The 21630-nt window shown below is 42.2% G+C and overlaps 1 protein-coding gene across 4 annotated transcripts in view; it reads left to right on the top strand.

Moving 5' to 3' along the window:
* The window catches only part of PLGRKT (plasminogen receptor with a C-terminal lysine), a 133808-nt gene extending 113259 nt beyond the window's left edge, over positions 1 to 20549 (top strand). For all 4 annotated transcript variants that reach the window (XM_077249165.1, XM_077249164.1, XM_077249163.1 and 1 more), the window contains 2 exons: positions 10801 to 10910; positions 18283 to 20549. In XM_077249165.1, coding sequence (XP_077105280.1) covers positions 10801 to 10910; positions 18283 to 18404 — 232 coding nt within the window. In that variant the 3' untranslated portion in view covers positions 18405 to 20549. The remainder of the gene's footprint in view (positions 1 to 10800; positions 10911 to 18282) is intronic.
* The last annotated feature ends 1081 nt before the right edge of the window (positions 20550 to 21630 follow it).

Here is a 21630-nt window from a genome sequence, read left to right as displayed (position 1 = left end):
TTTCGTATCTGCCAGGTACTAAGAATGTGAAGGCGGATGCCCTTTCTAGGAGTTTTGAACCTGATTCCCCTGGTGATTCTAAACCTACGGGTATACTTAAGGATGGGGTGATATTGTCTGCTGTCTTCCCAGACCTGCGACGTGCTTTACAAGAGTTTCAGGCGGATCGGCCTGATCGTTGTCCGCCTGGTAGATTGTTTGTGCCGGATGAGTGGACCAATAGAGTCATCTCGGAGGTTCATTCTTCTGCGTTGGCAGGTCATCCGGGAATTTTTGGTACCAGAGATTTGGTGGCTAGGTCCTTCTGGTGGCCTTCCCTGTCTCGGGACGTGCGTACTTTTGTGCAGTCTTGCGATGTTTGTGCTCGGGCCAAGCCTTGTTGTTCTCGGGCTAGTGGGTTGTTGTTGCCCTTGCCTGTTCCTAAGAGGCCTTGGACACACATCTCTATGGATTTTATTTCTGATCTCCCTGTTTCTCAGAAGATGTCCGTCATTTGGGTGGTGTGTGACCGCTTTTCTAAGATGGTTCATTTGGTGCCCTTGCCCAAGCTGCCTTCCTCATCTGAGTTGGTGCCCCTGTTTTTTCAGAATGTGGTTCGGCTGCATGGTATTCCGGAGAATATCGTTTCCGACAGGGGATCCCAGTTTGTGTCCAGATTTTGGCGGGCGTTTTGTGCCAGGATGGGCATTGATTTGTCTTTTTCGTCTGCATTTCATCCCCAGACAAATGGCCAGACGGAACGTACTAATCAGACCTTGGAGACTTATTTGAGGTGTTTCGTGTCTGCTGATCAGGATGACTGGGTCTCCTTTTTGCCGTTGGCTGAGTTTGCCCTTAATAATCGGGCCAGTTCTGCCACTTTGGTCTCCCCTTTCTTTTGCAATTCAGGGTTCCATCCTCGTTTTTCATCTGGTCAGGTGGAGTCTTCGGATTGTCCTGGAGTGGATACCATGGTGGATAGGTTGCATCGTATTTGGGGGCAGGTGGTGGACAATTTGGAGTTGTCCCAGGAGAGGACTCAACGTTTTGCTAATCACCATCGTCGTGTTGGTCCTCGTCTTCGTGTTGGGGACTTGGTGTGGTTGTCCTCCCGTTTTGTCCCTATGAGGGTCTCTTCTCCTAAGTTTAAGCCTCGGTTCATCGGTCCTTATAAGATTTTGGAAATTCTTAATCCTGTGTCTTTTCGTTTGGACCTCCCAGCATCCTTTGCTATCCATAATGTCTTCCATCGGTCATTATTGCGGAGGTATGAGGTACCACTTGTGCCTTCTGTTGAGCCTCCTGCTCCTGTGCTGGTTGAGGGTGAATTGGAGTACGTGGTGGAGAAAATCTTGGACTCCCGTGTTTCCAGACGGAGACTTCAATATCTGGTGAAATGGAAGGGCTACGGTCAAGAGGATAATTCTTGGGTTACAGCTTCTGATGTTCATGCTTCTGATTTGGTCCGTGCCTTTCATAGGGCTCATCCAGATCGCCCTGGTGGTTCTTGTGAGGGTTCGGTGCCCCCTCCTTAAGGGGGGGGTACTGTTGTGATTCGGTTCGTGGGCTCCCCCGGTGGTCTCTTGTGGTACTGGTGTCCTGCAAGCTTTGCCTTCTCAGTTCACCTGTTCCTATCAGGATGTGGGAGTATCCTATTTAACCTTGCTCCTCAGTCATTCTAATGCTGGCCATCAATGTATCCAGAGTGATTCTGTTGCATGTTCCTGCTCCCAGTTTTCTGCTCAGCTAAGTTGGACACTTTAGTCCTTAAGTCTATTTTTGTATGTTTTGTCCAGTTTGCACTTATGTGAATCTCTGCAGCTGGAAGCTCTTGTTGGGCTGAAATTACCACTCCAGTGGCATGAGTTGTCACATGAGTTAAGGTAATTTCAGGATGGTGTTTTGAAGGGTTTTGCAGCTGACCGCGAAGTCCTCTGTTGTATCTTTCTGCTATTTAGTTAGCGGGCCTCTCTGTGCTAAATCTGCTTTCTTACTACGTGTGTCTTTTCATCTGCTCTCACCGTTATTATATGTGGGGGGCTGCTATCTCCTGTGGGGACATTCTCTGGAGGCAAGCCAGGACTGTGTTTTCTTCTACCAGGGGTAGTTAGTTCTCCGGCTGGCGCGCGGCATCTAGAGACAACGCAGGAATGCCCCCTGGCTACTTCTAGTGTGGTGTGTAGGTTTAGCATCGCGGTCAGCTCTAGTTTCCATCACCCGAGAGCTTGTCCGTTTATTCTATGCTTCTGATGTTTCCTTGCCATTGGAAACCATAACACAATCCCTCCACTGGCTCCCCATTGCCCAGAGACTCCAGTACAAAACCCTAACCATGACATACAAAGCCATCCACAACCTGTCTCCTCCATACATCTGTGACCTCGTCTCCCGGTACTTACCTACACGCAACCTCCGATCCTCACAAGATCTCCTTCTCTACTCCCCTCTTATCTCCTTCCCACAATCGCATACACGATTTCTCTCGCATATCACCCCTACTCTGGAACCCTCTACCACAACACATCAGACTCTCGCCTACCATCAAAATCTTCCAAAAGAACCTGAAGACCCACCTCTTCCGACAAGCCTACAACCTGCAGTAACCACCGATCAACCAAACCGCTGCACGATGAGCTCTATCCTCACCTACTGTATTCTCACCCATCCCTTGTAGATTGTGAGCCTTCGCGGGCAGGGTACTCACTCCTCCTGTACCAGTTATGACTTGTATTGTTTAAGATTATTGTACTTGTTTTTATTATGTATACCCCTCCTCACATGTAAAGCGCCATGGAATAAATGGCGCTATAACAATAAATAATAATAATAATACTGTCCTATAGTTCTCACATAATACCATCATATAGATCGCAAATAACGACGCCATAGTGTTGTCACATAATACCGCCATATAGACCACACATGATACCACCATATACTTCACACATGATACCGCCATGTACTTCACACATAACGACGTCATATAGATCTCACATACCACCAGTGTTCTCACAATACCGCCATATAGATCACACATAACGGGGGAGAGGAGTGCATAGGAGATACACGGCCCAGCAGTTAGTATCACACACAGGAGGATTAGATACACAGCTCAGCAGTCAGTTTCACACCGGATGGTATTAGATACACAGCTCAGTCAGTATCACACAGGATAGGATTAGATACATGGCTCAGCAAAGTATCACACGGGAGGATTAGATACACGTCTCAGCAAAGTATCACACAGGAGAGGATTAGATACACAGCTCAGCACACAGTATCCCACAGGAGCGGAATAGATACACATCTCAGCATAGTATCACACAGGGTAGGATTAGATACACGGCTCAGCAGACAGTATCACACAGGGTAGGATTAGATACATGGCTCAGCAGACAGCATCACACAGGAGAGGATTAGATACACAGCTCGGTCAGTATCACACAGGGTAGGATTAGATACACGGCTCATCATACAGTAACACACAGAATAGGATTAGATACACGGCTCAGCACACAGTATCCCACAGGAGAGAATTAGATACACGTCTCAGCACAGTATCACACAGGGTAGGATTAGATACATGGCTCAGCAGACAGCATCACACAGGAGAGTATCAGATACACAGCTCTGTCAGTATCACACAGGATAGGATTAGATACACAGTCAGTACAGTAACACACATGGGAGGAGATACACTGCTCAGAGTCAGCATCACAAAGGATAGGATTAGATTACCTCTCCCCCTCCCCCGCCGATATTACTTCACTGCTGCCGTCGCTGCTCCTTTCTCCCTCCTGTGCCGTCCTTGGTCTCCTCCTCCTATAACAGCAGGGCTCTCAAGTGGAGCTCACAGACACACTGTGAGCTCCAGAAAGATGGCGCCGATCTCCTGCCTCTGCTGTGATGTGGATGGCTCAGGGGGCGTGGCCAGATCACAGCAGGGAGCAGCTCAATGCAAAGTATAGGGTCGGATTCCGACCGCATATGTCTATGCCCAGGGCTGCCGTGTTTGCAGAGTGTAAGAGTCGTGCAGCTACACTTACACTCCTGCAAAGCAAAATGGCGGCACCCAGTGGCTGAAAAAATAATTAATAATAAAAAAAAATGTTAAAGTTAAAAAATGTAAATTTGTATTAAAAATTGTTTATATAAACAATCATTTTTAATACAAAAAATAAAATGCGGCACCTTCAGTTGTTTCACAAAAAGTGTGAAACAGAAAATATGTCTTATATTTTAGGTTCTTCAAAGTAGCCATCTTTTGCTTTGATGACTGCTTTGCACACTCTTGGCATTCTCTTGATGAGCCTCAAGAGGTAGTCACCGGAAATGGTCTTCTAACAATCTTGAAGGAGTTCCCAGAGATACTTAGCACTTGTTGGCCCTTTTGCCTTGACTCTGCGGTCCAGCTCACCCCAAACCATCTCGATTGGGTTCAGGTCTGGTGACTGTGGAGGCCAGGCATCTGGCGTAGCACCCCATCACTCTCCTTCTTGATCAGATATCCCTTACACAGCCTGGAGGTGTGTTTGGGGTCATTGTCCTGTTGAAAAATAAATGATGGTCCAACTAAACGCAAACCGGATGGAATAGCATGCCGCTGCAAGATGCTGTGGTAGCCATGCTGGTTCAGTATGCCTTCAATTTTGAATAAATCCCCAACAGTGTCACTAGCAAAGCACCATCACACCTCCTCCTCCTCCATGCTTCACGGTGGTAACCAGGCATGTAGAGTCCATCCGTTCACCTTTTCTGCATCGCACAAAGACACGGTGGTTGGAACCAAAGATCTCAAATTTGGACTCATCAGACCAAAGCACAGATTTCCACTGGTCTAATGTCCATTCCTTGTGTTCTTTAGCTAAAACAAGTCTCTTCTGCTTGTTGCCTGTCCTTACCAGTGGTTTCCTAGCAGCTATTTTACCATGAAGGCCTGCTGCACAAAGTCTTCTCTTAACAGTTGTTGTAGAGATGTGTCTGCTGCTAGAACTCTGTGTGGCATTGACCTGGTCTCTAATCTGAGCTGCTGTTAACCTGCGATTTCTGAGGCTGGTGACTCGGGTAAACTTATCCTCAGAAGCAGAGGTGACTCTTTGTCTTCCTTTCCTGGGGCGGTCCTCATGTGAGCCAATTTCTTTGTAGCGCTTGATGGTTTTTGCAACTGCACTAGGAGACACTTTCAAAGTTTTCTCAATTTTTCGGACTGACTGACCTTCATTTCTTAACCCCTTAATCCCATATGACGTACTATCCCGTCAAGGTGACCTGGGACTTAATTCCCAGTGACTGGCTAGTACGTCATATGCGATCGGCCGCGCTCACGGGGGGGGAGCGTGGCTGATTGCGGCCGGGTGTCAGCTGACTATCACAGTTGATATCCGGCACTATGTGCCAGGAGCGGTCACGGACCGCTCCCGGCACATTAATCCCTGGCACATTGCGATCAAACATCATCGCAGTGTTCCGGCAGTACAGGGAAGCATCGCGCAGGGAGGGGGCTCCCTGCGTGCTTCCCTGAGACGATCGGTACAAGGCGATGTGCTCACCTTGTACCGAGCGTCTCCTCCCTGCAGACCCCGGATCCAAAATGGCCACGGGGCTACTTCTGGGTCCTGCAGGGAGGTGGCTTACCAAGTGCCTACTCAGAGCAGGCGCTGGTAAGCCAGGAGCCCTGCATGTCAGATCGCTGATCTGACACAGTGCTCTGCAAAGTGTCAGATCAGCGATCTGTCACTATACAGTCACCCCTGGGACAAAGTAAAAAAAGTTTAAAAAAATTTTTGTTAAATGTGTAAAAAAAAAAAAAAAAAATCTAAATAAAGAAAAAAATATATTGTTCCCATAAATACATTTGTTTATCTAAATAATAAAAAAAACAATAAAAGTACACATATTTAGTATCGCCGTGTCCGTAACGACCCAACCTATAAAACTGTCCCACTAGTTAACCACTTCAGTGAACACCGTAAAAAAAAAAACGAGGCAAAAAACAACGCTTTATTATCATACCGCCAAACAAAAAGTGGAATAACACGCAATCAAAAAGACGGATATAAATAACCATGCTATTGCTGAAAACGTCATCTTGTCCCGCAAAAATCGAGCCGCCATACAGCATTATCAGCAAAAAAATTAAAAAGTTATAGTCCTCAGAATAAAGCGATGCAAAAATAATTATTTTTTCTATAAAATAGTTTTTATCGTATAAAACCGCCAAAACATAAAGTTATGTAAATGAGGTATCGCTGTAATCGTACTGACCCGAAGAATAAAACTGCTTCATCCATTTTACCAAACTAGGAATGGTATAAACGCCTCCCCCCAAAAGAAATTCATGAATAGCTGGTTTTTGGTCATTCTGCCTCACAAAAATCGGAATAAAAAGCGATCAAAAAATGTCACATGCCCAAAAATGATACCAATAAAAACGTCAACTCTTCTGGCAAAAAACAAGACCTCACATGTCTCTGTGGACCAAAATATGGAAAAATTATAGGTCTCAAAATGTGGTAACGCAAAAAATATTTTTTGCAATAAAAAGCATCTTTTAGTGTGTGACAGCTGTCAATCATAAAAATCCACTAAAAAACCCGCTATAAAAGTAAATCAAACCCCCCTTCATCACCCAATTAGTTAGAGAAACATAAAAAAGTTTAAAAAAAGGTATTTATTTCCATTTTCCCATTAGGGCTAGGGTTAGGGTTAGAGCTAGGGTTAGGGCTAAGGTTAGGGTTAGGGCTACAGTTAGGGTTAGGGCTACAGTTAGGGTTGGGGCTAAAGTTAGGGCTGGGGCTAAAGGTAGGGTTAGGGTTGGGGCTAAAGTTAGGGTTTGAATTTACGGTTGGGATTAGGGTTAGGGGTGTGTCAGGGTTAGGGGTGTGGTTAGGGTTATGGTTGGGATTAGGGTTGGGTGTGTGTTGGGATAGGGTTTCAGTTAGAATTGGGGATTTCCACTGTTTAGGCACATCAGGGCTCTCCAAACGTGACATGGCGTCCGATCTCAATTCCAGCCAATTCTGCGTTGAAAAAGTAAAACAGTACTCCTTCACTTCCGAGCTCTGCCATGCGCCCAAACGGTGGTTCCCCCCCACATATGGGGTATCAGGGTACTCAGGACAAATTGGACACCAACTTTTGGGGTCCACTTTCTCCTGTTACCCTTGGGAAAATACAAAACTGGGGGCTAAAATATAATTTTTGTGAAAAAAAAAAAGGAATTTTTATTTTCACGGCTCTGTGTTATAAACTGTAGTGAAACATTTGGGGTTTCAAAGCTGTCAAAACACATCTAGATAAGTTCCTTAGGGGGTCTACTTTCCAAAATGGTGTCACTTGTGGGGGGTTTCAATGTTTAGGCACATCAGGGGCTCTCCAAATGTGACATGGTGCCCCATCTCAATTCCAGTCAATTTTGCATTGAAAAGTCAAACAACGCTCCTTCCCTTCCGAGCTCTGCCATGCTCCCAAACAGTGGTCCCCCCCCCCACATATGGGGTATCGGCATACTCAGGACAAATTGGACAACAACTTTTGGGGTCCAATTGCTCCTGTTACCCTTGGAAAAATACAAAACGGGGCTAAAAAATAATTTTTGTGAAAAAAAAAAAAGAATTTTTATTTTCATGGCTCTGCGTTATAAACTGTAGTGAAACACTTGGGGGTTCAAAGCTGTCAAAACACATCTAGATTAGTTCCTTAGGGGGTCTGCTTTCCAAAATGGTGTCACTTGTGGGGGGGTTTCAATGATTAGGCACATCAGGGGCTCTCCAAACGTGACATGGTGTCCCATCTCAATTCCAGTCAATTTTGCATTGAAAAGTCAAACGACGCTCCTTCCCTTCCGAGCTCTGCCATGCACCCAAACAGTGGTTTACCCCCACATATGGGGTATCAGCGTACTCAAAACAAATTGTACAACTTTTGGGGTCCATTTTCTCCTGTTACCCTTGGTAAAATAAAACAAACTGGAGCTGAAGTAAATTTTTTGAAAAAAAGTTAAATGTTCATTTTTTTTTAAACATTCCAAAAATTGCTGCAAAACACCTGAAGGGTTAATAAACTTCTTGAATGTGGTTTTGAGCACCTTGAGGGTTGCAGTTTTTAGAATGGTGTCACACTTGGGTATTTTCTTTCATATAGACCCCTCAAAATTACTTCAAATGTGATGTGGTCCCTAAAAAATATTGGTGTTGTAAAAATGAGAAATTGCTGGTCAACTTTTAACCCTTATAACGCCCTAACAAAAAATAATTTTGGTTCCAAAATTGTGCTGATGTAAAGTAGACACATGGGAAATGTTACTTATTAAGTATTTTGTGTGACATATCTCTGTGATTTAAGGGCATAAAAAATCGGCAAATTTCCATTTTGTTCACAAATAAACGCAAGTTATATCGAAGAAATTTTACCACTATCATGAAGTACAATATGTCACGAGAAAATAATGTCAGAATCGCCCAGATCCAATGAAGCGTTCCAGAGTTATAACCTCATAAAGGGACAGTGGTCAGAATTGTAAAAATTGGCCCGGTCATTAACGTGCAAACCATCCTTGGGGCTTAAGGGGTTAAAGTAATGATGGCCACTCGTTTTTCTTTACTTAGCTGCTTTTTTCTTGCCATAATACAAATTCTAACAGTCTATTCAGGACTATCAGCTGTGTATCCACCAGATTTCTGCACAACACAACTGATGGTCTCAACCCCATTTATAAGGCAAGAAATCCCACTTATTAAACCTGACAGGGCACACCTGTGAAGTGAAAACCATTCCCTGTGACTACCTCTTGAAGCTCATCAAGAGAATGCCAAGAGTGTCCAAAGCAGTCATCAAAGCAAAAGGTGGCTACTTTGAAGAACCTAGAATATAAGACATATTTTCAGTTGTTTCACACTTTTTTGTTAAGTATATAATTCCACATGTGTTAATTCATAGTTTTGATGCCTTCAGTGTGAATTTACAATTTTCATAGTCATGAAAATACAGTGAAAAAGAGATATATTCCCACATACAATAAAGACATCCATAAATGTTATATTGACAGATGAATATCAGAAAAGACAGGAAAATCACAAACCGTTATAGTTTAGTACATGATGTCCTGTGATAGGCATTAAAAAGGTACTGCATCACAGGACATCATGAGCCATACTACGTATAATTGTGACGTTATTTACTAATTAGGTTTCATACATTTATTACAAGATCTTGAATGTACCTTCCTGGATGCAATATTTCCAACTTTATGTACCTCATTGGGCGCTGTTTGTAGACATGGTCATCCACTATTTTAATCATGCTTTTACTGTATTCTTTATATTCTGACTAAAATATTTGATTAAAAATTTATATGCAGTCACATCGTGTAGGTTCTTCTAAGTAATGTAAGTCATACTTCAGACTGTTATGCTTTTAGATGATTGCATAGACTAGATACTATTGTTTCAAATTCTCTACAATGACTACCATTTTAAAGTTCATATTTTATACAAGTATAATTTATCGTATTTATTTAAGATAAAGTCCCATAGTGTGGTTGCTGCATGCAGCTTAAAGAGATTTTTCACTTTCAGCAAAGTGGATTCCAAAAGTTGGCAGCCATGTAAAATAACCCTCACCCGCTCTCAGCCATTGCTCTGATCATTGTGTTTTGGTTGCAGTGGGGACATCACATTGACTTGACAGCGCACATCAACGCTGTAGTTAATCACTCAGTAGAGCTCAGTAGCTCTGCTGATGTAAATGGCATAAACCGGTGAGGTTGGCTACTGAGTGCAGCGGTGATATTCATTATCAACGTGACATCAGTGCTGCAGCCAAAACCAAAGCGGCAGAGAGTCAGTGGTGGGAAGGTGGAGTACCAGCTGGCTTTGTTATTTTACATGTCTGCCAACATTTGGGGTCCATTTTCTTGAATGCGGAAAACCACATTAAAGCCATGCTAAGATGTAAGGGATAATGAGGAAACCATTTTCCAGCAAACGTGTGAGATTATACCCCTGCTCACTGACAAGGCCTCAGGTGCCCTCATTTTATAAATCTGTTGCACATACTTAGAACTGCAAGGCAAATGTTATGTTAATATATTTTGATGTAACCAAAAACACGATTGTTGATCCCTAATGCAATAATTCACTATATATATAAATGATATATTCTTCATGCCTGGTTGTCTTGTGTCCATTATACCAGAGTTACCATAATAATAATAATTTTTATTTATATAGCGCCAACATATTCCGCAGCGCTTTACAAATTATAGAGGGGACTTGTACAGACAATAGACATTACAGCATAACAGAAATCACAGTTACCATGAATACTTATGTTCTCCATCATTGCTCGGTACTCAACTGGATTCAGTGCAGGCCACTCTGTGAACTGCGCAGAGACAGGAAGCCGTGTTGTCACCGTTCCACCAGTCATTGCAGCTTGTGAAAATCAGCCAATCACAGGCTGCAGTGATCTGACAACTAGTGGAATGGTGATATCTCCTCTAGTTCTCTCTGTGCAGACCATGGAGTGGCCTGCGCTGGATGCATGTGGGTGCAGATACGTGAGAATTACTTATTTTGATGGGTTTTTTTACATATCCTATCCCAAGGGCAAAGTTTTACTTTGCTCAGACATAGCTACTAATGGATGTCAGCTGCGTATTAGAAAATTAAAAACCTACATCTGTTTGGGTGCCATAGGCTATTCTGTGTAATTATCATGTTACGGAACATGGAACACATTTGTTTATTAAGAGGCATGATTTATATCTATGTCATAGTCTATACTGTGCTCTTAACTTCAGACACTTTGTTCTTTGTGCAGGGCAATAAGAAGAAAGAAGCCAGGATTATTTATTCCTATTATACCACTGGGATTTGTTTTTGCATACCAGTATGATATGAGCTATGGGACCTTAGTTCATAGAATGAAAGGTACGTTTGATTGACTTCTTACCGTAATATTCTTCTATTTTAGCTCTTGATCCTAAAATATTATTCATAACACACAAACCTGCAACTGTAAGATTCTTAGAAGCTGTGAAAATGTGTTTACGAATGATAAAAGTCTGGGAATTGCTGCTCTCGGGATGTACAGTGGGGCAAAAAAGTATTTAGTCAGTCAGCAATAGTGCAAGTTCCACCACTTAAAAAGATGAGAGGCGTCTGTAATTTACATCATAGGTAGACCTCAACTATGGGAGACAAACTGAGAAAAAAAAATCCAGAAAATCACATTGTCTGTTTTTTTATCATTTTATTTGCATATTCTGGTGGAAAATAAGTATTTGGTCAGAAACAAAATTTCATCTCAATACTTTGTAATACATCCTTTGTTGGCAATGACAGAGGTCAAACGTTTTCTGTAAGTCTTCACAAGGTTGCCACACACTGTTGTTGGTATGTTGGCCCATTCCTCCATGCAGATCTCCTCTAGAGCAGTGATGTTTTTGGCTTTTCGCTTGGCAACATGGACTTTCAACTCCCTCCAAAGGTTTTCTATAGGGTTGAGATCTGGAGACTGGCTAGGCCACTCCAGGACCTTGAAATGCTTCTTACGAAGCCACTCCTTCGTTGCCCTGGCGGTGTGCTTTGGATCATTGTCATGTTGAAAGACCCAGCCACGTTTCATCTTCAATGCCCTTGCTGATGGAAGGAGGTTTGCACTCAAAATCTCACGATACATGGCCCCATTCATTCTTTCATGTACCCGGATCAGTCGTCCTGGCCCCTTTGCAGAGAAACAGCCCCAAAGCATGATGTTTCCACCACCATGCTTTACAGTAGGTATGGTGTTTGATGGATGCAACTCAGTATTCTTTTTCCTCCAAACACGACAAGTTGTGTTTCTACCAAACAGTTCCAGTTTGGTTTCATCAGACCATAGGACATTCTCCCAAAACTCCTCTGGATCATCCAAATGCTCTCTAGCAAACTTCAGGACGGGCCCGGACATGTACTGGCTTAAGCAGTGGGACACGTCTGGCACTGCAGGATCTGAGTCCATGGTGGCGTAGTGTGTTACTTATGGTAGGCCTTGTTACATTGGTCCCAGCTCTCTGCAGTTCATTCACTAGGTCCCCCCGCGTGGTTCTGGGATTTGTGCTCACCGTTCTTGTGATCATTCTGACCCCACGGGGTGGGATTTTGCGTGGAGCCCCAGATCGAGGGAGATTATCAGTGGTCTTGAATGTCTTCCATTTTCTAATTATTGCTCCCACTGTTGATTTCTTCACTCCAAGCTGGTTGGCTATTGCAGATTCAGTCTTCCCAGCCTGGTGCAGGGCTACAATTTTGTTTCTGGTGTCCTTTGACAGCTCTTTGGTCTTCACCATAGTGGAGTTTGGAGTCAGACTGTTTGAGGGTGTGCACAGGTGTCTTTTTATACTGATAACAAGTTTAAACAGGTGCCATTACTACAGGTAATGAGTGGAGGAAAGAGGAGACTCTTAAAGAAGAAGTTACAGGTCTGTGAGAGCCAGAAATCTTGATTGTTTGTTTCTGACCAAATACTTATTTTCCACTATAATATGCAAATAAAATGATAAAAAAACAGACAATGTGATTTTCAGGATTTTTGTTTCTCAGTTTGTCTCCCATAGTTGAGGTCTACCTATGATGTAAATTACAGACGCCTCTCATCTTTTTAAGTGGTGGAACTTGCACTATTGCTGACTGACTAAATACTTTTTTGCCCCACTGTATGTACCAAATCGGAAAGAAAAAAGCTTAGAGTGACCACATGTGGTGGACAGTATCTTACCTCGGGTATGGCTGTGGAGCACCGTAACGCATTACAAAGCATTGCATGGCTTAAAATGAGAATGATGCAGATTTGGAAATTCTCAGCATGCTGTAATTTTACTGTAGATATTGTACTGTACATTGCTGCTGATTTTGGGGTGTGGAATCCTCACAGCAGGTTAACCTAAACTTCTGAACGTGTGGACACAGCCTCAATTTAATTCACAATTACCGTATATACTCATGTATAAGTCGAGTTTTTCAGCACATTTTTTTGTGCTGAAAGTGCTCCCTCGGCTTATACACGAGTCATTGTCACAGTTTATTGCGGGGGAGGGGAGTGGCGGACCAGCGGGTCACAGGAAGCAGGAGCCGGAGGCTATAGCCTTTGCTTGCTGCTAAAGATAAATGAATACTCACTGCACTGGCAATGAATATTCATTTCTCTTATGGCACGAACAGTTACAGCTGTAGCCATCGGCTTCCAGCAGCTGCCGGGCTCTAAAGGGTGCCCACTCATTAAGGTAATGAATATTCACCTCTCTCCACTCCCATAGGCTGGAGAGAGGTGAATATTCATTACCTTAATGAGCAGGGACATGTGATCGCCAGGCCGCAGGAGCTGCTGGAAGCCAGAGCGAGATGCTGTGAGGGCGCACAGGGAAGGTAAGTAGGATATTTTTTTATGCTTTCCTCATGGGGGCCATACATACTAGGATGGGGATGAGGAACCACGCATACAAGGATGGCAATAAGGAGCCATGTAGACAAGGTTGAGAATAAGGAGCCATGCATACAAGGATGAGAATAAGGAGCTATTCAGACAAGGATGAGAATAAGGAGCCATTCATAAAAGGATGGGAATAAGGTGCCATGCATTCAAGGATGGGAATAAGGAGCCACGCATACAAGTATTGGGATAAAGAGCCATGCAAACAATGATGGGAGTAAGGAGCCATACATACAAGGATGGTGTAGTGCAGCGCTTGCAGCATGTGTTGGGGGACACTCGCTTGGCAACGGGATGAAGGCACACAGGCACGTTTTTCTCACAAAACAGTCGGTCCGGTTTATTCTGCAACTCATAAACCTCTAGGCCATGTTACATATCACAGACCTCACATAGTCCATAGCACTTTGTAGTATACAGCTTAAAATCACGGTCCGTAAAAACGCCGGACTTCTTTTGTCCAGTTACCATGGGCGACCGCCCGCCGATCAGTTCATTAACATCTATTGAACACAACAAGCACCAACCGTCTGTTTCAATGGCAGATACTTGTCTGCCCTTACTATAACCCCTCTTGTCTGGAGTTACCTTACAGGAGCTCCTGCTTCACATGCTGACTCCTCGTCAGTCCTGGCTTCTAGGGAAGCTGCCTTACTGGGATCACCGTCTCAACTGGTGCCTTGGGACATGGGCACTCCCGACAGTTCCAGACCCTCAGAAGATCCGTAGCTTCCCCAACGCACTGCCGTCACAGACTGTGCACTATTCAGGAATCCAATACGCCCGCAGGACCTTCCAACACAGCGACCATCCAGGTCCACGGTCTCTCCATGTGCTATTCAGGAATCCGGACCACTCACAGGACCTTTCAACACAGGCCTTCCAGGTACATGGCCTCACCATGTGCTCTTCAGGAAGTTCGTCCACTCATAGGACCTTCCAACACACAGGCCTGACCTCATACAGGACCTTACAACCTCGAACATGTAACCCAAACCAAGGTCACATTATGCAGCTGAAACCACCCCCATAGGTGGGAGGTGTGTGTGGTTAGTCAGTCCCGCCCAGCTCTCCGACTAACCCTGTAAGCCCCCCTTTATAAACAAAAACAAGGCTTGTGGAACTACAGGTCCCAGAGCTACAGTGCAGAGGATCTCTTCCTCTGCGACACATACCGGCCATTTACAACAATGCCGGTCACTGTCTCACAATGGGAATAAGGAGCCATGCATACAAGGGTGGGAATAAGGAGCTATGCAGACAAGGTTGAGAATAAGGAGCCATGCAGACAAGGATGGGAATAAGGAGCCATGCAGACAAGGATGGGAATAAGGACCCATGCATACAAGGATGGGAATAAGGAGCCATGCATACAAGGATGGGAATAAGGAGCCATGCACACAAGGATGGGGATAAGGAACCATGCATACCAGAATAGGGATTAGGGGACAATGCATACCCGGCTTATACTCGAGTCAATACGTTTTCCGAGACAAAATTTGGTGCCTCGGCTTATACTCAGGTCGATTTATACACAAGTATATACGGTACTTCTGTATGAAGAATGGTTGCCCCTTACATTCCCCATTGCTTTGAATCATTATAGAGGCAGGGCTCCTGTACGTTATACATTTCGTATTGCTTGTGAATTTGTACAGCTCTGTTGCTTATCATAATATATTCAAACAACTAATGTATTCGGCCCTGAATTGCTTGCTGCTTTCCAGTAAGTTAATGCTACTTTCTGTTATAGTGGATATATTATGGCAACAGGTTTTTGTGCCACCAGAAATAATCCATGTAATAGAGATGTAATTATTTCAATATGTACAACACAATAGAAAAAGATGCAATGGAAATTATGATGTAAATTTTTACAGACAAAGCTTCTGCGTGCTGCATTATGTATGTTCAAATTTATTAAGAGGATTTCTTCAAAATAGGAACACCTGCTTTCATTGTACCACTATATAAAGTACTAAAAGGCTATTGATTTATTCAATATTATAGTTTTCATTTTTTTTCCCATTTTTTTCTCCAAAACTACCAACAAATTTTTAAGGGTTTTTTTTCCCACAAACAATTTTCATTTTAATCAATAGATCTTTATTAATGAAAATTATCTCCACAATTGGATGTGTTTAATAAAATGTTCCAGTGCTGAGATAATCTTATTAATGTGCCCCTGCTGTGTACTGTGTAATGGCCGTGTCTGACCGTGCAGGAACATGGTCTGATCATACCACATCTACTGGGCAGGGGACAATGCAAAAGAAAGTATACAGATAGGACAGCACGGGATCACAGACGATTATTTCTGTGAGGTATGGCCTGTTTTTTAACATGTTTTACCTCAGTTCTCAATCTGTTTACCTCAATCTGTTGATGTAAAATGATCATTATTTGTGGGGAAACCCCTTTAACCCCTTTGTGACCATTTAAAGTTAATGTAAGTCATGTGGGCTGTAACATCAGCTGCCGGAGCGTGTTTAACCAATTTAATGCTGTTGTCATTCACTGGTGCCTGTCTGATAAGTCACCATGACAGCCAGGGGCCTGCTTAAGGCCCTCATGGCTGCTGTTTTGATATTCCTATGTAGCCCGACAAGTGGCTGGACTTCAAGGAAGAACCTCAATTTTGCCATATACAGCTATACTGCATTATAATCTGAACAGTCACAGTGTGAAATCACCTAAGGGACTATAAAACAAAGTAAAAAAAATGCAATAAAAAGTGATTAAAACTAGTGATCAGTGAGTATGCTCGTTGCTCGGGTTTTCCCAAGCACGCTCGGGTGGTCTCCGAGTATTTATGACTGCTCGGAGATTTAGTTTTTGTCGACATAACTGCATGATTTACAGCTGCTAGCCAACCTGAGTACATGTGGGGGTTGCCTGGTTGCTAGGGAATCCCCACATGTATTCAGGCTGTCTAGCAGCCGTAAATCATGCAGCTGCGTCAACAAAAACTAAATCTCTGAGCAGTCACAAATAGTCGGAGACCATCCGAGTGTGCTCGGGAAAACCCAAGCAACGAGCATACTCACTGATCACTTATCAAAACATCTCATGTACTCCAAAATTGTATAAATAAAAACCACTGCTCAGCACAAAAACGAGAACCAAGCCTTAACATGGATCTATCAATGGCAAAATAACAAAAGTTATTGGCAACAACTTTTTTTTTTAAACAAAGTTTTGAAGAATTATACCGCTAGGTAATTTTTACCACCTAATGAACACCATGAAAACAAAAGTTAGTGGTGAAATCGCTTTTTTAGTATTTCATTTCATTCCATTTTGATTTTGATTTTTTTTCCCTTTTTTCGTTACGTTATATTGTAAAGTAAATGGTATATTGAATAAGAGAACTTGTTCTTTACCCCTTCCCGACAAGGCCAATTTCCGTTTTTGCATTTCCATTTTTCCTCCCCAGGGCGCTAATGGGCTCATAGAATGACGTGTCCCCATGTCGGTGAGCTATTAATGATGCTGTCAAGAATTTGACAGCGGCATTTAACAGGTTAACAGTCGTGGACAAAGCTCCGCTCCACCCGTGACTGTTGTAGGCACTCCTGCCTGTTTTTAACAGCCATTATCTGCTGGGCATGGGGGAGGGTTCACCCGCTACCAACATGTGCTGTAAATGTACAGTGGATGTCAGTAAGGAGTTAAGATAACAAACCTTCATATAGCTACATCAACAGAAAAAAAATTATGACTCTTGGAAGAAAGAAAGGAAAAACAAAACAGAAAAGTTATAAGCATAAATGCTACCAAACGTTTTGGCTTCAATAGACACTGTAGGTGTACAGAAGTCAATGATCAAAGTAATCCCCTAGAAAGGCACAGCTAAAAGACACTGCCAAGAGAAGGACGACTGAAAATAGGTTGCATGTAAACTCTATCCAAACTGTTGTGACTTGTGTGTTATCCACATCTCCACTTTCTCTTTATATAAAGTTTAATGTGCCATTATTTTTTATATATGAATTCAATTATATTAGGATAACTGCCCACAGATGGTGTAATACATAATAGTAAAAGAAGCACTGAACACAAGCACAACCCCAGTCACTGATACAATGCCATAGTTGCAATCAATTGTTTGTCATTCTACCCCTGAGGAAGCCAGTAAGTGGGTGGCGATACACGTGGCGATCATCTTTATTTTTGCCTTATTCAATAGACAGCATGATATTAATCTTACGCTAACGTAACTATTCATAGGAAGTATTGGACATAAATTTGGCCGGTCATTTGTTTATTGTATCGCACCCATTTGTTTATTGTATCGCACCACCTCTTTTTTTTTACCTGGTTTCTATCGGTGATTTGGGGGGGTGCTAATTACTATTGCATTTCTCAGAATTACTATATTGATATTAATAACCGCATTTAGTATTAGTATAGTATCAATTTGTCACCAGTAACAGCCATCAGACAATTAGCAGATGGCACAGTAGAATTATAAAAGATATTTTTTCAATATGCAGTAGGAATTGAGTGCTTTTTTTTTGTCTTTTTGGTATATATTGATGGGCAAATGAGGCTAGGCGATTGCTTTATTTTAGCACGCCTCTGCTAGAATGTTTACAGCTCTTTTCGCTTTTTAAATGTTTTTAATCATGTCTTGAAGTGTTCTTTTTATTGTATAATAACGTTTATAAGGTGATCCCAATTGTCTTTACATACTACTTTTTTCTTTGAATCCAATCAGTTTATAGTATGTGTTTGGATGATCCCATTAATATTTAGTGATGCTCTTAGTACTTCTTCTCTAATATATAGTCACTGATAATAGTAGTAATTATGTATTTTTCTTCTGTTTAGGTTCTGCCGAAGATATTCTTGAAAAAGAGCATGATTTACTAGACATACCTCAGGGTTTACCCACTTTTGAGCTGATTGAAAAGGCACGAAAAGCTCAAAGAAAGTTCTTTGTAGAAAAGTAAAAAGAGCCTCCAGTATTAACACACCAAAGAAGACTTGTAATTCATCAATAATATTCCGTCCTAGGCTGCAGGAACCAATTTCTACCCGCATTGGTGCTAGATTCTGTAATACTGTACCACAGACGCAGACTTGAAATAAAATGAAAAACGGGGTAAAATTATTTTCTTAGTTAATTTCCAGTAAAAGTCACATCCTAGTGAATAACTTGTATTAATGTAATTAAGTGTCACAAAAAAAGGTCTTTATCTACTAAAACCAGACTTGCCAACATTGCTATTGGCAAAAGAAGTACATTAAAGTCCCACCTGGGAGCGCCCACAGGAACCCTTCCTCTTATCAAAAACAATACCTGTTAATGAAGGACTGTTGGCAAACCCATTCAACTGTAAAACTTTCCCTGTAGCCTACTGCAACCAACTATAGCACAGTTTTACTAGAGAAACCTCTGATCTCCACCATTTAACCCTTTGAACAATGCAATCAATGCAGATTGTTGCATTCAAAGGGAAAGACTGAGGGATTAGAAATAGTCAAATTATATATTATACACATTTGGTATGTGACAATGTAAAATAATTTTGTTGCATGCTTTATGATGATTGATGTGTGCCATGTAAAAAAAAAAGTGCAACCAAACAAAAATTATTTTAAATCTAACACTAAAATATATGTAACAAACATTTGCAACTGCAAAAAAATCCAACTCATTCTGCAACGACTACTTTGTACAAAAAAAAAAAAACACGATTGCCAGAATTCACAAAGGTAAAATCCCCAAACTATAATCAGTGCCAACATTTTTTGGGGCTTTCAAGGATTTAAAGGAGTTGTCCAGTCAGAATATATGAATGATGACCTTTCATTGGGATAAGTTCTCAATATCAGATTGTTGGGGTCAGATATCTAGTACCCCAAACAATCAGCTTTAAGATGTAAAGGCATTGAATGGAGCTGAACTGCTAGTAGCCAAGCCAGGCAATGTAGGACAGCTTCTATTCAAGAGAAATTGTAGCTGATCAGTGAGAGTGCTGGGTATTGGATCCCAGTGATCCCAGTAAGGAAGGGTCATCAATATATTCTGACTATATAGCCCATTTAAAGGGAATCTAGGAATCTATCACCCCACTATTTGCTTCTAAGCTGCGGCCACCGCCATCAGGGGCTTATCTACAGCATTCTATAATGCTGTAGATAAGCCCCAGATGTAACCTGAAAGATAAGAAAAACAAGTTATATTATACTCTCCCAGGTGCGGTCCCGGTGTGGTCCGGTCTGATGGGCATTGCGGTCCGGGTCCAGCGCCTCCCATCTTCATGCGATGACATCCTCTTCCTTGCATCCTGTCGCGGCTCCTGCGCAGGCGTACTTTATCTGCCGTGTTGAGGTCAGAGCAAAGTACTGCCAGTGTGCAGGCGCCGGAAAAGGTCAGAGAGACCCAGCACCTGCGCACTGCAGTCCTTTATGCTGCCCTCAACAGGGCAGATAAAGTACGCCTGCGCAGAAGCCGTGACACGAAGCAAGGAAGAGGACGTCATTGCATGAAGATGGGAGGTGCTGGACCCGGACCGCGAGGCCCATCGGACCGGACCGCTCCTGGGTGAGTATAATCTAACTTGTTTTTTTTATCTTTCAGGATACATCAGGGGCTTATCTACAACATTACAGAATGCTGTAGATAAGCCCCTTATGCCGGTGGCCTTAGCTTATAGGCGAAAAATGGGGTGACAGATCCACTTTAAAAAATGAAATCTAAACTTTGTTTGCTATGTGCTCTTTTTACTGCTAGACAATGTTATATCTTTTTAACAAAATAATATCACCTGGTATGTGATGTAGCAAAATAGAAACTAATCAGCAAGGCCTGCTATACCAGAAGAAGTTTAGCTTTTTGTCAAGATTGCTCATCTGTACAGTTTCATAATAAAGATAATAATACATTTATTAATGAATTATTGAAAGTAAAAGCTAATATAATTTCTGTGAGTTCAGTATGTTCCTTTTTCACTGAGCTCTGTAAACCATTTATAATTTTAAATATGTATTTTTTCAATCTTTTTAAGAGTATACAAACATTAGTTTTATAAGATGAATGGAATGCATGGTGTGTTATAACAATAAATTATTCTTATGTTTTCAGCAGTGAATTACTGGTGAGCATGATTTTATTTGCGGTTATGTTTTTGTAACAATAATGATGTACCGACAAACCATAACTTCATAGTGACGTCATATGTATGAAAAATGCATATATCCATCATGTTTAACCACTGGAAAGGTATTACCGTATGTGGATGAAAGAAAGGGGAAAGAGTATACCCTTTTTTAGGACTTTTTTCTTAACACTTCTATATTGTGCATGGTAGAAATACATGCACAGGAGACAAACACTTTAAATTTCTTTACCTGCCCACTTTCCTCCTAGTCTGCAAAAACATGTCATGGCAAGAGGTGTATTTTTGTTAAATCATGAACTTAGTACATCATATTTTCAATATTTATTTAAACTCTATTGATCCAGAGAAAGAGAACAAAACATACATGATGACAAGAAAGAATCTACCGTATATACTCAAGTATAAGCCGAGAATTTCAGCCCATTTTTTTAGGCTGAAATTGCCCCTCTCGGCTTATACTCGAGTCATTCCCAGGGGTTGGCAGGGGAGGGGGAGCGGCAGCTGTCTAATAATACTCATAAATGAAAAAGTTTGCGCCTGTATACACCCTCGGCGAAAAAAACCTGATTTATAAAAACATATACAAAATCCCCTCAGAACAGGATTTTCATGCAAAAGCAGCCTCTGGATTAAGGTTTACTCTGTGCACTATGGTTTTTCTAAGTTAAAATTGTTCATGCACATGCAAACTATAAATACTCCAGATAACAAATGCAAGTAGTTGTTTTTACCTTGTCTGTAAGGTGATGTTGAAATCCCAAGTGAAATCGCTAAGAACTTCTCTTTATCCTCCTTCATTGAATGCCGAGGTTGCTATCTTAAATCCACATTCTTGCAGCAGCTTGAAAAACAATCAAATCTTCAGGAGCGTAGTCCCGGCCGGTGACATACGCTCCCTGAGCCTCCTTCCTGGTATAGTATGGACTCACCGAGCTCTGTTATCAAGGAATGCAGTGCCGCGTCCGGCTAGCAGGACCTTGGGTGACGCAAGGTGTTGTGGTGTTGCCCTGTTTGCAGCCGTATACTATCAATACCTCCCCGGACACGTGCG

Source organism: Ranitomeya variabilis, chromosome 1, assembly GCF_051348905.1.
Source record: "Ranitomeya variabilis isolate aRanVar5 chromosome 1, aRanVar5.hap1, whole genome shotgun sequence".
NCBI lineage: Eukaryota > Metazoa > Chordata > Amphibia > Anura > Dendrobatidae > Ranitomeya > Ranitomeya variabilis.
Note: the sequence above shows the minus strand (reverse complement) of the source record. Positions and strands in the feature narration are given on the sequence as shown.